The sequence below is a fragment of the Amblyomma mixtum genome, chromosome 10, assembly GCF_055824585.1.
Source record: "Amblyomma mixtum isolate Tamu chromosome 10, ASM5582458v1, whole genome shotgun sequence".
In the NCBI taxonomy this organism is placed as follows: Eukaryota; Metazoa; Arthropoda; class Arachnida; order Ixodida; family Ixodidae; genus Amblyomma; species Amblyomma mixtum.
In genome coordinates this window covers 124096567-124113433 of record NC_143021.1, presented here as the reverse complement: position 1 = coordinate 124113433, position 16867 = coordinate 124096567, and the positions used below count along the sequence as shown (strand labels likewise).

At 44.9% G+C, this 16867-nt stretch overlaps 1 protein-coding gene across 1 annotated transcript in view; it reads right to left on the bottom strand.

Annotated features, from left to right (window-relative positions):
• Positions 1–9824, bottom strand: part of LOC149326852 (uncharacterized) — a 36573-nt gene extending 26749 nt beyond the window's left edge. Inside the window, exons 1-6 of the mRNA XM_089564704.1 lie at positions 8594–9824; positions 8469–8510; positions 6258–6344; positions 4335–4582; positions 2069–2228; positions 1227–1516 (exon numbers count right to left, since the gene is read on the bottom strand). Of these exons, the coding sequence (XP_089420830.1) occupies positions 1227–1516; positions 2069–2228; positions 4335–4582; positions 6258–6344; positions 8469–8510; positions 8594–8819 (1053 nt within the window). The 5' untranslated portion in view covers positions 8820–9824. The remainder of the gene's footprint in view (positions 1–1226; positions 1517–2068; positions 2229–4334; positions 4583–6257; positions 6345–8468; positions 8511–8593) is intronic.
• Between the last annotated feature and the right edge of the window lie 7043 nt (positions 9825–16867).

Below are 16867 nucleotides of genomic sequence, written 5' to 3'. Positions count from 1 at the left end.
TTGTCATTTAGAGAGGAAGTTATATGAGTGGCTACAATGTGTTCGATTAGTTTACAAGAAGAAGATGTAAGTGATATCGGACGAAAATTAGTAACAGGTGAGGCTGTACCTTTTTTCAGTATTGGCAGAATCCGCGCAACTCTCGAATCCGTGGGAACAGTGCCGGTTGATAGGCTGGTATGAAAGATTATGGCTAGAAATTCGGATAAAAGTTCATCATAACGGCGCAAGAACATATTTGGAATTCCGTGTGGACCAGGAGAAGACAAGGAGGCACGCAGAATGAGCAGGTACATATCATTCCTTTTTTATTTTTCCTTTTCACGGATAAATCTGTGAAAACGAAAAACAAGATTTTTGAAGCAAAGTTACTCGCCAGGTCCTCAGCGAAAAACATAAAATTAGTTAGAGTTTAGTGGAATGGATCTAAAAACTTCGTCAGCCGGGCAAGAAATGGTATAAGGCCTGCGACCGTTCACTCTCAACGCTATAATGAAAATGTCACCATCATCATCAGCCTGCCTAAGCCCTACGGAGGGTACTGCCTGAAAAAAACAATACTAACCCAAGCAGCACACCAACAATGGACCGACGCTGGCATAATGCTGGTCAAAACCGGCTCGAAAGTCGTACCGACGTCGGCATTGGGGCAAAAAGTTACTTTTTCCAACCTTGGCCTGATGTTCGGACCAACACTGAACCGACATTCATGCCACTATCAGACCACTGTTCAGCCGCTCTACCAACACTGAACCGACATTCATGCCACTCTCAGACCACTTTTCAGCCGCTCTACCAACACTGAACCGACATTCACGCCGCTATTGTACCCACTTTCAGCCACTCTACCAACACTGAACCGACATTCATGCCACTATCAGACCACTGTTCAGCCGCTCTACCAACACTGAACCGACATTCATGCCGCTATTGTACCCACTTTCAGCCGCTCTACCAACACCGGCTTGACATACCACAATTAGGCCACTGTTCAGCCTTTCTGCTAACGCTTGCCCGAAGTTTATGCCATTGCATTTCCAGTTCAGCGAATATTCACATTCCAGTTAATGTTCGCATTGGGAAAGCCATGGGTTTTGGCATTGCAAAGCTGCAATCGTCTCTTCTATACACATGCACAACAAAATGAGGCAACGAAAGAATCCAACTGAGAAACAATTTATTAAATAATTAGGCACCGTGGCTGGGGACGCGCGGTTGCGCGAGACCTGCGAGGCAGCGAGGGCCGCGCAGGAGGCGGGACCTTGGGAAGGAGCCAGGGCCGCGCGGGAGGAGGATTTCTGGGAGGTGGGGGCCGCTTGGGGAAGGGAGGGCACTGTGCTGGGGGCTGAAGCACAGGGGCTCGCAGTGGTTGCCAGGCCGGCAGCGGTACTTGGCAGAAACGCTTCGGCAAAACGCCTTTTGCGTCCGCCGCCACGGTCCACCGAACCTGGCAACCACTTCCTAATAAACCCCTGCGCTTCCACCACATCCGCCCCCGTCTTCTCACAGATGGCATCTGCATAAGATAAGCGTTCATTTTAGGCCAGCAGAAAAAGTTTGCTCGTTAACAGAAATCAAGATTATTTCAGCAACAGAGAAAAAAGAAAAGGCCACAAGTACATGTTAACTCAAAGTGCGTGCCAAAATGAAAGGACTACAGTATCCAAATACAACTTGAGGAGAAAATCCACCTGAAAGCTCTTCTAACCAACTGTATAAAGCTGCTGCGACATCACGGTCGACCACTTTGCACTACTAACATATGGGAGCACAAATGGCTGGCAGATACAAGGCACGACTACGATCCATGACAAGAGATGGATGTGACTGATGGGAGGGCTTTCTTTGAAAGGCATCTGCTGACTCATATATCTTCAGATGCACATGGAAGAAAACTGCAGATGACTACCCCCATAAAAACAGTAACAAAATATTCACCTGTAATGAAAAAGAAAACTGGTAAAGTATCAACTGAAAAGAAGAAAAGAAAACAAAGCGCAGCAGAACCTGGTGCATGTTCTTCCACTCATCTTTTAAAATTCAGTTAAAAGCTACTGCAACAACATACCTGTTGCCACCTTGCATAACTTCAGGGCAATAAATGACCACTTGCCCTTGCGGCCATGGAGGCTGTACATCCTCTGTACAGCCACCCCCATGATGGCGGTCATTATGTTGGAGCCCACCTCCCTCAGGCCCTTGCCCCCCAGGCGGACCAGCTGCTTTCGCTGAAAAGAAACACCACAGGTGCACAAGCTATTAGGCACAAACATCAATTATAATTTCATTTAGTTTAGCAGAATCGAATAGCTAAGACAATTGTGTGACTACCTGTCAACAGCCCATGCGAGTACCTACAATCATAATGCATAATTTCTGTATGATACAATAGCTTGACTAGTTGCTACCAGCAGAAAGCACCACCACCAATATGGACATTCTTTTTTTTCCCAGTTTACTAAGAGCAGGGAAACTTTAGCGATTAAGCAAAGGTGGCCAACTCCTACCCATTATGCTTTGCATCTTGGACATTATTATATTATAACTATAATGCTTTTTGCAGATATCTATGTGCTGGATGTGTTTTCTCTGCACAGCCGTTACGCTAAAATTGATTTGGTTTGTAGAACTTAAAGTTCCAAAGTGACTCAGGCTATGATGAGGGACACCATAGTGGAGGGCTCCGGAAGTTTCGACCACGTGGGGTCTTTAACATGCGCCACTGACATCACACTGCACACGGGCGCCTTGCTTTTCGCCTCCATGGAAAACTGGCCATCACGGCTGGGTTTGAACCTGAGTCTTTGGGTTCAGCAGTCGAGTGCCCTAACCACTGAGCCACCATGGCGGGGCTCACTACCCTGAAATTGAGCATCTAATTAATGCTATACAAAGGGCGCTTATTTAAATCCCCAAGCACCTGAGTAAAGCTGCGTGCTTAGCAACCATATTTAATTAAACGATGTTGCTTGTTTTTGGCAGCAGATTAAGTAATGAAATGTGCATAATGTGAGCAAAAGACAGGGAAGAGGTGGGTTAAAGCTGCCCCATTATTTGGGAAACCTAGCCGAAATTAAAGACGCGCTGAGAGAGGACCAACTTCCAGCTGTGTTCACACAGTTCATGCAACAGTATATTAACCGAAAGCACAGCTTCCTGTAAAACAGACCTTACAACATCCTTAATGTTAGCTACAAAGTCCACTGCTGAACTAAATTAAAACAGCACAACAATAAATGACAAATGTAAGGAAAATGAGGGGCTCGTTATGAGACACACGAAGAAAGGCAGCCACAGGCAACAAAAGCATAGGGGATTTTTTTTTGCTGTTGATCGATGTAAAACAATAGTGTAATCACAGAAATATTTGACTGGGAAAAAAAATTTGTTGGAACCAAGTCTGTTACGCAACGACCGGCCACCGGCAGAGCTCTGGAAAACTACATCGAATGACATTGAGTGACACCATCTGAGAGCAACTGCCCCAAAAAAGCCTGTGACTGCACCGCCAAATACCAAGCTACTACAAGATGTGACAGGTGCAATGCTTCGCACAGAACCAGCATCAGTAGCTTGGTTTGCTGTTTAGCGCTCCTTCTCGCCTAAACGCTCTGATGCGACAGCAGTCTCGCAGGTGGCATTTTCTTTGCATTGCGTGGCTGAAACATGATGTGACAACTGGCACTTGCCGTAAGCAATATTGCGAGCGCCACATGTTCAGCACTGCTACTGAGCCCAACAAATTGATAGGAGCCAAAGAGCAGATAAAGAGAGTCCCCTAACAGCTGTCCCGACACGTGATGCAGTTTTTGCAAGCTCTGCTACCGGCTGGGCATTGCGTACCACTTTTGCTTCCAACAGTAAATCTCACCACACAAGGAATCGACAGGGCGTTCCAGTGAACACTCTCAAAAATTCCTAAAGAAGCGCAAGTTCGATATGGGAAAACAATTTTTTTTTTGGAGGAACGATCTCTGAGCAGTGGTGGACATAATTTACTGCATAAGTGTGCGTTTGTACCTGCAAATATTTCTTCTATTTTGAACTCCCTATTCTTAGGAATTCCTGAAAATGTTCACTGAAACAGCCAGTGTGTATATCAGCAAGCAACTTTCATGAACAAGACATTTACATTAACAAAACACACTGTGACAGCACACTCCAGCACAACAGTAGGAATTATATCTATGAAGAGCATGTAATTCACAGAGCATGGCATGCAAATACTCTTGGAGCTCAAGATTTCTTCACAAACCTCGGAATTACATTATGCATGCAATTCGTTAGTAGGCATTCATTTTTCCAGACACGAATTATCAGAAACATTAAATCACCACTCCAGCAGCCACGCTGTCGTCCTGGACGGCAGCTTCCACAGTGTCCAACTCCTCGGGGGAGAATGCGGGCAGTGCAAGGGTGGGAGGCGGTGGCGAGGGGGACACTGGCCGAGTCCTCTGCTCCAGCTGCCGGTCCGACCGCAGCAGCACGTGATCCTCCAGCCTTTGTAACCGCTGCATTAAGTCGCGCTGCTGCTGTCGGACCTCCAGCACCAGGCACATCAGCTTCAGCAGGGTAGCTGAAACTGAAGCAATCAACAATTTCAGTGAGAGCAGGGTTAACCTGGGCGCAATAATATCATTTGCGCACTGAGGTACAATAAAGAACAGTATGAGGCTAACAGTAGGCAGCAACACACTCTGTACTATGCTCCTAAACTTCCACCAGTTTTTATCCTCCAGGACACTTCTAATTCATGTTCTATTCCTTGCTAGCCTAATTTAAATGCCATAAATGTCACCATGCACTGACAAACACCTAGGTGAAATGGAGCTGCTCTATGTGTGATAGCTAGCACAGAACCTGCAGCCTTGTTGTGTAAAGGACTTCTCAGTCTATGAGCTTCGCCAATTTTTACATTGCTTCATGGGCATTTCCACTGCTATTGCACCATGGCAGAGATGGCAGCAGTTAGTCGCAAATGGATTCTTCCAGTGTCATGAGAAGCATGTGCTAATAGAAGCGAGAAAGCAGAGCAGGCCTGTGCCCTTAATATAGCATTGCACCATTTGGAAAGTATTGCTTACGGCAAAACCCACATTGGCCAAAATGCTGGAGGTAGACATCTGTTCTAACTGCAAGTGTCGGCAGGGATCAATGCATTAAAACTGCAACAAAGATAGCCCTTATGGAATTATAGCCCTTAGCTGACAGGAAATGTTTCTTGCTAGGCACAGGAGGTGCCAAACCGTTGAGACATAAAACAAGGTCACATTTATCTCTTACCACGCATCCATTTTGCTGCAGGCAAGACAAGACTAGGAGCCAGCTGATGTGCTCCACAAGGCAGTTAGGCTGTTCAGTTCTTTCCTAAGCAAGAGGTCCTCCTTCAGAGCATGCCACTATTATTGGCTGCTTATCTCCTTCAGCACCCTTTATGGGAGCTTTGTGATGTTGCAATTAATTTTTTTCAGCACATTTCGCTGCATCCAAGGCACTGCATTGACTTCCAACCAGTAAACTTTTAAAATACTTTGAAAGACAATGAAAAATTACAATGGGCCTTGCTGACCAACCGCGACCAAGCGACCAAATTATGCTGGTAAGGAAACAAATGCACAGAACATGGGACTACTGTGTAGAGTGCAATTCGTAGGAGTGGCTTCCTGGTGGTGATGTATACAGAGAGAGGCAACAGAAATGCCAGGATCCAAAAGAACCCAACAAAAGCACAACATACAGCTCTTGGGAAGGGCACACAACAACCACTCCACTATGAATCACAAGAGGAGAAAGCAATGGAAGTACTAGGTTGTAAATTCCAGTACCACTTCAGTTCAATACAATCGTTTTTGAGAAATACATGTGATGATTTTCAGAGTGACCCCTTTCAAAGCACATAGTTTGAAACTAGAAATGTGCTCCTAGCACAGTTTCAAGAGCCACTGAGGAGAACTCCGTGCAAATATCTTCCTGAATAAGTATATTCTCTAGGTCTTTCTGGGCCTGTTGACTGCTGCTCGGCAGCAGCAGGTACAATGAGAAATTTAAAATTTGCTCTGTTTTTCTTTAAGGCAAACCAGATCTAGCTTCTATATTTTGTTGTGTCACTTGATACTAGACAAAATAGGAGTGTAATTAAAAGAAAGGAACGCAGTGAAAAGACGGGACAAGCAGCATTTGTTCTGTCCTCTCACTGTGTCCCCATGTTTGGCTTGCATTTCTCTTTTTGCACAGAAGTAAACAAAGTGAAATCTCACCATCAACAGTCCCAGCTGTCGACCCCTCCAGCTTGCTGGGTGGCGCACTGTTTTCGTTCACGCTCTCCCCAGCGTGATTCAGTGGGGCTGGAGATGAACATGCGTCATTGATGGCAATCCAGGAAGTACAGAACACACTACTGTGTACAACCACAATGTCACATTTCTATCCTAATTGAATGCAGAAATGCTACTTCAGGATATTTTTGGAGAAGGGACAGAACAGTTGCATGGCCAGGCTGTTTTGCATACAGGTGATCTTTTTAAAACACAATAGACACAAAATTACGAAGTTCAGAAACAAATTCCTGGTTATATAGAGATGCCCCCCAGGCAATAGTAACACTTCCTTTGGCCGAAAAGATATTTTAATTTGGTTTTAATCACAGGCTGTACAAAGACTTCATAATTCAAAACCCATCAAAACCGACACCTCCATGACAAGTAGTTGACGTGACAAACAATGTCACATCATGCAGATACCTATGACACATAAAAGAACGTTGTGATCCGACTGCGGCGGCGCGTTTCGATGGAGGCGAAACGCAAGAGGTGCCCGTGTGCTGTGCGATGTCAGTGCACGTTAAAGATCCCCAGTCGGCTGAAATTATCCCAGGGCGCTACGGCACCTCCTTCTTCCTTTCGTCTCACACTCCCTCCTTTATCCCTTCTCTTATGAATGTCCACCGAAATGCGAGAGAATTACTGCACCACTTTCTTTCCTGAAAAATCAGTTTTCAATTTTTTAAATATGTGTCTATAGTACTTCAATAATTACATTTCTCATGCACCAGCATGGTGCATTGGTACCGTATTTTCCGGTGTATAAGACGCGGCTTTTTTTCAAAAATCTTGCTGGTGGGTCCTATACAAGGGTGCGTCTTATATGCGAATTTTTCGTTTTTTTTTAGAGAGTTCAGAAATTACTCAGGTTCATGTTCAAGCCTTTTTTACCGAAAAAATATCACTAGCAATGAAGCGGTTGTAACACGGTTAATACTTCAATACGGGGACCACCTTGCGCAACGTTTTTTAGGTGAACTTTATCATGAAACGACGGGGATGACGACTTCCGGGATCACAAACACACCACCGTTTCGGAGGCCCCAAGCAAAAGTAATGTGAAATGCCAAAAGATGACGACAATCACGCTTCTCGCCATTGTCAAGACAAGCCAGGACAAGCCGGCGTTCTTTTTTCAGCCACCCTTTGCCACTTTGTTTGCTCCATGTACGTAGTGCGAAGAGAATATTTCAGTCGCGTTGCCACCAGAAATGGGCGAACTTTTTGATAGCGCATCCGAAGGTGAAGACTTCCAAGGTTTTAAGTAGAAATAAAATGTTCTTATGGACATGTGGGAGAGTTTTTTCGTTTTTCTTTCTTTTTTTCCAAAACGTGGGCAGGAATGGCGTGAGTGTTGCCTTTTTCGACCACTTAGCGTTGCTTAAGAATTTCTCACAAGTACGGTGAATTTCGTGATGGTCGCGCAAGCGTGTTTAATTGATCCTCACTAGCCCAACTGGGAAAACTGGGGTGCGTCTTATATAAGGGTGCGTCTTATATAGCAACTTTTTCAATTACAGCCTGCATATACGGCGGGTGCGTCTTATACACTGGAAAATACGGTACATTTAAGGACACAAAAGAAACTGTCATGGCGAAACCAAAAACAGAGAGCGGAATATATGTCATGTGAATAGAAACCTGTTCGCAGTACTGTTAACGTGGGTAAGAGAGTTTGCCACGAAATGGTTACTGGCAGATTCACTGCTGATCTGAGAGCATGGCAAATGTATAAAGCTGATGCCAAGTCTGAGCACGTTCCATTTCTCTGCAAGTGCAATTAGCTACGGTGAAGTTTTTTTCCCAGATTTTGCAAGCATACTACCATAAATCCCCAATCAAAACTAACACAATGTCGACCTTACATTAAATAGAAATGAGAAATGGTGTTTTAGTTTTAAGGCGGTTAACATCCAAAGGCGACTCAGGCTATGAGGGACGCCGTAGTGAAGGGCTCCGGAAATTTCGACCACCTGGGGTTCTTCAACGTGCACTGACATCGCACAGCACACGGGCCTTTAGAATTTCGCTTCCATCAAAATTCGGCCGCCTTGGCCGGGATCGAACCCGCGTCTTTCGGGTCAGCAGCCGAGCGCCGTAACCACTGAGCCACTGCGGCGGCTTAACAAATGAGAATTCATGTCTTACGTGGTGACGGCAGCTGTACAACATCGTTGTGGCCCTCATTTCCTAAAAAAGAATTGCACATGAACGTCTTGTTGAGTATGCAAAATAATTTTTCATCAATAAAGAAATATGAGAATTTCAATTACCAGAAACTGCCGATCTTTCTAGGGCTGAAGTGAACTCGTAGCGCCGCACCTTTTTTTCGGCGCTCTTGTAGGATCCTGCAAACATTCTCAATATCTCGACAAAAACCATGTCATCTCCAAGCAACAGTACGGATTTCAAAAAAAACAAAACAACTGAGGCCGCCTTACTGGAAATCAAAGAAAAGCTAATTGAAAACATAGAAAATAAACTGCTAACAGTTGGCATATTCCTTGATATGAGGAAAGCGTTTGACTCGGTTAATCATAAGATATTGCTTGAAAAAATGCAGTGTTATGGAATACGCGGCGTTCCTTTAACCTTATTTGCTAGCTACCTTGACAACCGATCTCAAACAACTATCATTAACGGTATTTCATCTGGGATCGTCAGATTGTGTCTGGTGTGCCACAGGGCTCCGTTCTAGGACCAACGTTGTTCTTATTATATATTAATGATATCGTCAACCTTCATCCAGCAGACAACATTATAATCTATGCAGACGATACTAACGTATTTTTTTCAGGGCAAGATAGTAATATTTTGCAAGCAGCCTCCAATAGTTGGTTATCCCAATTGTCTGTTTGGTTAAAATCAAATAGGTTAGAACTTAATGTCAGGAAAACAAAGTACATACTGTTTAGAGCCAAAAATAAGGAAGTTCCGAACAACTTCCAAATTCACTTCGAGCAAGCTCCTATAACTCGTGTCAGCTCTACAATGTTCCTTGGAGTCATTTTTGAAGAACATTTACTCTGGACAGATCGTGTAAACTATGTTTGCACTAAAATGGCTCGCTCTGTTGGTATCCTAAATAAATTTCGCACAATACTGCCTCGAAAATTCAAACTACAAATTTATTTCTCTCTAGTCTTTTCGCATGTACAATATTGTTTGTTGATCTGGGGAACGACTACCTCAACCAATTTTGTGAAAGTACTTACTTTACAAAAAAGAGCTGTACGAGCGATTGATAACTTACATTACAGTGAGAGCACGGGTCCTTCCTTCCTCAACCATAGACTGCTAACCATCACGGCCGCTTACCACAAGAAGCTTGCTGTTTATATCAGAAACCTTATGAAAGGAAACTGGCAGACTTTCGAGAGCACATATTTAATTGCCCAAACAGCATACAGTCTTAGGCACCCTCAATACCATGCACCAAAATCTCGTACAAACTATGGGTTCCAAAAACTGACTCACATAATTCCTCATAATTAAACACGTATCCATACTTAACAGAATTGTCACTAAAAAATATGTCCGAGGGCTGCTTTGCTGACTTGATGCCCGTTCAGCTGCCTGTATATCAACACTCAGGCCAACAGACTATCAGTTTGAAAGCCTGTGAAACACTCATGTGGCAGAGGCATTGTTTTATTTACAATTAAAAGCGTGATTCTGGTTTCTAGGATTTAACAGCTTTAAGCTATGAAGAATGACGTAGCGGAAGACTCCAGATTAATTTAGACCACATGGGGTTGTTTAACATGCACTGATATTACAGAGCACAAGCGCATTCTGCACTGCTCCATTTCACCACAGACAGGATGTAACCTGGGCCCTCGGCTCAGCAGCATGGACCACTCAGCCACTGCGACAGGCTAACAATTCAAACTGAACTAAATGTAAACAGCTGGATGAGTTGGTTCTGAATTTGCATTATGAAACACTGGCTCAGTGCACAACAAACATGGATGAGGAAAGAGCACACAACGCAAAGCATCAATTGATGTCTGGCATTTGTATTGTGTGCTCTTTCCTTGTCTGTGCTTTCTGTGTGCCAAAAAATGTTTCATAATGAAAAAAAAATTAACATACTAAACCTTTCTGTACTAAATATTATTAAGCATACTGAGTGCAGCACTAATTCTGGGAACTACAGGTCTTCAAAAACAAGGCACTAATGAGTTTCAGAAGTAGTTCATCAGCTTACAAGTGCAATAGCTAACAGTTCATTCTGCTCCTCTTTTTGACAGCTGGCTAAGCGGTGGCTATCAACATGACTTCTTAGTCGTAATTTAGCCATGCAGAGGTAAAGACTCACAGAATCTAGCAAAGAGGCCTTTACAATCGCTGATGAAGCTACCATCAATATGTCTGCAATAAGACTACTTATGGCAAGTGGTAACGACGACCACTGGGCAACGCATCCACTCCCCTCCGAGAGCTGGCTCGGCCTCAGCTTTTGCGAGCCGCGTCACCTCCGAGCTCCTGGCCACAGGCCAGTAGCACTCTTCTTTTGTCTCTGTGAGCCATCCGACAGGAATGACTGCAAGGCAGTCGTCCTCAAGAGGAAACTTCACCACAGCGAATGGTTTTGACATGCTGCACAGAGAAAACACGACAAAAGATTAATGGGGAAACAAGGACTTTTACCAGGCACTGTCTGTGCCATAATCTACTGGCACTTGCCTGTTTGGGTGCCGAAAACTTCACACTACCATGACAACTGACAGGTACTCTTACAACCATCTCGTTCTACTTCGCAACGCACTTCTGAACTTTCATGAGTTGAGAGTTACAAGTGTCACGAGCGCCTGCAATTTGGGACTAATTTAAACAATATTTCTGTGCCTGCTGTCATGTGAACCAAATAACAGCCAGCAATAGTGGCGTGCAACTTCACTGCATTGAACATCAAACTGAGTGCAGTCTACCAGGAGCATAGAGATGAAAAAAGAAACCAGTAAAACGCAAGATTGACCAAATGAGGAAGAGAGAAAACAAGCGCGTTCAATTAGCGAGCTCGAAACTAGCACTCGCTAGCACTCGCTAGAGTCACACTGATCTAGACTTTGTAATACAAGGCTCTGAGTAGCGGGAAGGGACACACATAAATAAAAAGTACTCTCAATTTTTTTTCTGTAACCGATCACTGGCAGGAGCAGCATTACTTCTGGCAGTACAGAAGAATTGTGTTCATTCATCCTGTTCTTGTCACATTTCTCTCATCGCACGGAGACTCGCAACGCAACAATGTCAACACTGCCATGGAAGCATGTGTCAATCAAGCACAAGGCATGCAGGCTGCGACTCTATGACGTCTGACATGCATGCCTGAACCAAGCGATTAGCCTCACAAAAGCAAAAATTGGCGATGAAAAACACTCAACTGCATCGCACGTGGCAACTGGTTGGTCATGGGGGGCTCCGCAGAGAACGGCTCCGGAAATTTCGACCACCTGGGGTTCTTTAGAGTGCACCGATATCGCGCACAGTACACGGGCCTCTAGAATTTCGCCTCCATCGAAATTCGACCGCCGCGGCCGGGATCGAACCCGCGTATTTCGAGTCAGCAGCCGAGCGCCGTAACCACGTGACGACTGTCATTGCGATCATGATCATAATATCTATACACGTACATAAATGTACGATGTGCCGTGAGAAACAAACCCTCTCAGAAGCAATGCGCCAACAAGATTTGCCGGGATAGTGCGTTCACCCTGATGAAGGAACACACAAACACACACGACATTTAGAAGCGCTTCCCTTCGTGTACGTGTGTGTTACTTCATATTACCCCAACCCTTACACGCAGTTACACCTTGCAATGCTCCGCTGAGTTAATCAAAAGACAACTGCTGACAGATGCCTACAGACAAGTTAGATAAAGGGGCGACACACGAGGCGTGCTCATTGTCCTCACTCTTGACAAGTTCACAAGTAAATATTAGCTGACAACTAACATGAAAAGGAAAAAAAGGACAGAATGTATACTTACGCAAGCAGTGCCTCCTGGTTCCCCTCGGTGACTCACGCGTGCCGCCACCAAACTTCAAAAAGCTTGAAGAAATAAAAATTCACAAGCGCGCGCTTTGCTGCCAAACGTCCAAACGAAATGACCACAAGCTATGGATTGGGATTGGCTTGGAACGCACGTGGGAGCGAGAGCGGATGCCTACGTTTATGCGTAAAGCGGTGGATAAATACACGTTTAGTTTCGGAAAATTTCTTTGAAGCTTAGTGTTGACAACACCGCCAAGAATAATTTTTATCAATTTTTTTACACTTCAATTTATTAATGAGCAAAACATCTTATTTTACGCGACAGCTAAGAAGGAATGGCATGGCTACTTTTGACTACTTTCAGCTCAAGTTTTGGCTCCTTTTAAAATGTTCCCAACGGCAACCCTGCCCGCGAGTCATGACGCGAGTGCTCGCGCTTGTTTTTCTTTTGTGGTGTGGAGGTGTTGGTCGTACTGCCTGTCTGCTGTCCCTTTGTGCGGCTGTTGCGGTCCTCGTCTTTCACCGCAAAGCTTCTGCATTTCGCCATGAATGCAAAGCAACGCAAGTACCGTATCGTTGAAAAAGAATACCGTCAGATCTTGCAAGATCTCGGTATTTCACAACGGCCGGTCGCATCTACGTCTTCAAGCTTGGATCAAGACGGCAGGAAACGATCGCACTCCGAAACATCAGTCGACGTACGCACCCCCCAACTCTTGCTACCGTCCGAAGCAACCACGCGACGCAGAAGCGAAGTGCGCGCTGAAGACGCGTGATTGAAATCTATGACCGTAATCAATATGAAGACGATTAACCGATAGCGATTAATACGTCCCTATCGAAAAATCTCGTATATATGTGTCATATGTGTCTGGTTTACAATTTTTGGGAAAGGAAAGGGAAGGGCTGGGGTGGAATTATAAGGCAATTAGCAATAAAATAGCTTCCATTGAAGTTAGTAAACTAAGGAAAGTAAAAAAAAAATTCGGACGCGAAAAAAAAAAGTACGCGCCGTTCCGGATTCGAACCACCGACCTAGAGATCTACAGCTCACTACACTACCCACTACACCACTGCTTTTTTTTTAATTTATTGCCTGACTTCGGCAAGAACCACAGTACACAAATACACTTACAGAGCGCAATGAGCAATAATTAACAACACTATCCGCCCGGGGGTGCGTGGCTTCATCATATTAAAACCCCTTAAGCGTCACCACAGGCTCAACTCTTTCAAGCCACTCGGGAGCTTCAGGAGCAAGTTTCTGAACTTCAATATACTTATGCATGCACTCCCGAAAATAGATCCGTGCTGTCCGTGCATCAGGATCGCAATGATATCCTGCCATTCTGGAGCGCCAAATACAATGGAGGCCCATTAGCATAATGAGGTCGAATGGTGTCCCATCCTCACTCTCTACAGGCAAGTACCGAATACCATGAGCGTCGAGCGGAAATTCCTTTTTTAAAGTCCGTTGCAAAATGTCCCAAAAGTATACCCCCTCCCAACAGTGCAAAAAAACGTGGTCTATTGTTTCTGGTTGTTTACAAATTAAACAATGTGATCCCCAAGGTAGAAAGAACTGCTTCCTTTCCAAGAATTCCTTTACTGGTAGTGTTCCGGTATGTAATTTAAAGAAAAAAGTTTTTGCACTTGGCGGCACCTGCATCGCCTTCACACGCTTAAGTACGTCGCGTCCCTGGCCTCCATTGTATAAGGCCCTGTACATAGGTTGTGGAAGAACTACATCGCACAAATCTTTATACAACTTCTTCCTGCTAACAGAAGATAAATATTCATACGAAAATCGAACAGACAGGAATCGAACACTCACGACAACCTCTCTAAAGTAACCAAAAATACGTCCCGAGAACCTTTCGGTTGTGACAACAAAGTCCGGCAGTGCATTTCCGAGCCTTAATTGGCACACAGTGCGCAAAAACGGATCGCTTACATCGCGCACAAAACAAAATCTGCTTACAATCTGCCGCAGAAATAAGTGTCCCAGACTCAGGCCGCCATCCTTCACCCGCCTAAACAAATTGGTCCGGCTACAGCGTTCCCAGTCCGCAGCCCACACAAAAACGGCAAAGATCCGGTGCAGTCTCTGTACGTTCATCCTTGCACAATGCAACACTTGCATCACGTACCACAGCCTAGACATAAAAAACAGATTGCACACTGTGGCCCTTGCGAAAATTTAAAGGTGTCGCCCTTTCCACCTTTCCACCTTTTCACGCGTGGCTTGCGTCTGTGCTTTCCAGTACGAATCGCTATCGCGATAACCGTCCAGTGGAACGCCTAAGTACTTTACTGGGGTCGTCACCCAGGACACGTTTGCAAAATTGCCGGGCTTCGTTGGCCATTCTCCGTGCCAAAGCCCCAGGGACTTTGAGCAATTCACTTTACTACCGGTGATCTTGGTGAATTCTTTTACGCATGCCACGGCCTCGGTTATACTCTCCCGGTTCACTGTGAACACCGCAACATCATCCGCATAAGCCAGCAGCTTAACTTCTGCTGCCTGTAGCTGGAATCCTCGAATTTTTTCACTTTCCATGATATTCAAACACAACGCTTCAATGTAAATGCAGAATAGAAGAGGGCTGAGGGGACAACCCTGGCGCACCGAACGCTGCAGGCTAATGGGGGCCCCCAAACTCTTATTTACAATTAATCTTGTCGTGCAGCTCCGGTACGCCAAGGCCACTCCCTCACAAATAATGGACCCTAAATTCACATGGTCGAGTATGCAGAACAGGATATCGTGCGAAACACAATCGAATGCCTTCTCAAGATCTAGCTGAAGGATGGCTACACAGCTATTTGTGTAATCACAACATTCCAGCACACACCTCGCTTTATGAATATTGGAAACAATAGAGCGTCCCTTGATCCCACACGTCTGGTGGGGACCGACTATATCCTGAATTACTGACTGTAGTCTACAGGCTAAAATCTTCATGAAAACTTTATAATCCACGTTTGTGAGGGCGATAGGACGATATGCTGTGACCTGCTTTAACTTTTCTGCGTCATCGGATTTAGGGATTAGCACTGTATGGGATTTACCATAAGACGGGGGCAATTCATTTTCTTTATAGCCTTCGTTAAAAACTGCTGTCAGTACTGGCACTATTTCGCGTTTATATGCTTTGTAAAAAGCGGCGCTTAACCCATCAGGTCCAGGAGATTTTCCCAGGTTCAAATTTTTTATCGCTTGCTCGACCTCCGACGCAGTTATCGACAGCTGCAGCCTTTCTTTCTGTTCGTCATCTAATCGCGGCAAAGCGCCAAGAAACTTTTCCTTGAATGCGCTCACATCCACTTCTTGCTTTGCAAACAGCGCCTGATAATATTCAAGAAATGCCTGCTGGATATGCCCGCTTTCTCCAGATAACGCCCCGCCCCATTCAATCTGTTCAATGTGGTTTCGTTGAGCATGCGTTTTTTCCATTCCTAGCGCTCGTTTTGAAGGTGTCTCCCCATCAGCTATATCTTGCGCCCTAGCCCGCACCAGTGCGCCACGATAGCGTTCTTCGTCAAAGAGTTCAATCTTATTTTTTATTTTCCTAATGTCATCCATCCATTTGCCAGGCTCTTCGCTTTCCCTTTCGAGAAGTCTAGCTAGTAAAGATCTTAAATTGTCCTCCTCACGCTTCTCCTCTTGTCGTATGCAACTTGACCTTTCGATTGCTGCTATTTTCATTTGTTGTTTGCAAAGTTCCCACTGCTGCCATACTTTCAGTTCCCCGCTCGGCTTTAATTTACTGATTTCTTCGTTTACTTTCCTGCTAAAGATGTCGTCTGTAATGAGCTTATTATTTAATTTCCACATCTCCCAAGAAAACTGATTTCCTCGTTTCTTTGTCCCTATCCCACACTTCACTAAACAATGGTCCGAAAATGATACCGGTACTACATTGTAGCTACTGCATTTTGAAATAACGTTCGGTGACACATAAATGCGATCTAGCCGTGCATGGCTTGACCGTTGAAAATGGGTGAGTCTCACACAACGCTCGTCTTCTAAACACTCGGCCACATCATCGAGGTTGCATGTGTCTATAATTTCTGAGAGTACTTCAGTGCTTCTGTCCCTAAATGCCCTTGCACTGGTTTTGTCACAGCCCCTCAGGACGCAATTGAAGTCACCCATTACGATCAGGCATTTCTCACAACTGAAGTGCTTTTGTACGCGTTGAAAAAACGCTGTCCTCTCATCCACCGCATTTGGGGCGTACACACAAATGATGCGCCAATATGTTTTGTCGTACAGGAGGTCAACCAAAACAAATCGACCCGAAGGACACGCCGTATATGCCTGAACCTAAAGTCCCGGTACATTCTTTACAAAGATGACACAACCCGCAGACGTTCCTACAGCGTGGGCGAAAACTGCAAAAAACCTAGACGTGAAACGTCTCACCATGCTCCCGGTCTCCTCTTCCCCGTCAATTTTCGTTTCCTGCACTGCAAGGACGTCAATGTCGTGCTCAGTTAAAAGGCGGTACACCTGGCTCTGCTTCTTCTTACTTGCTAGT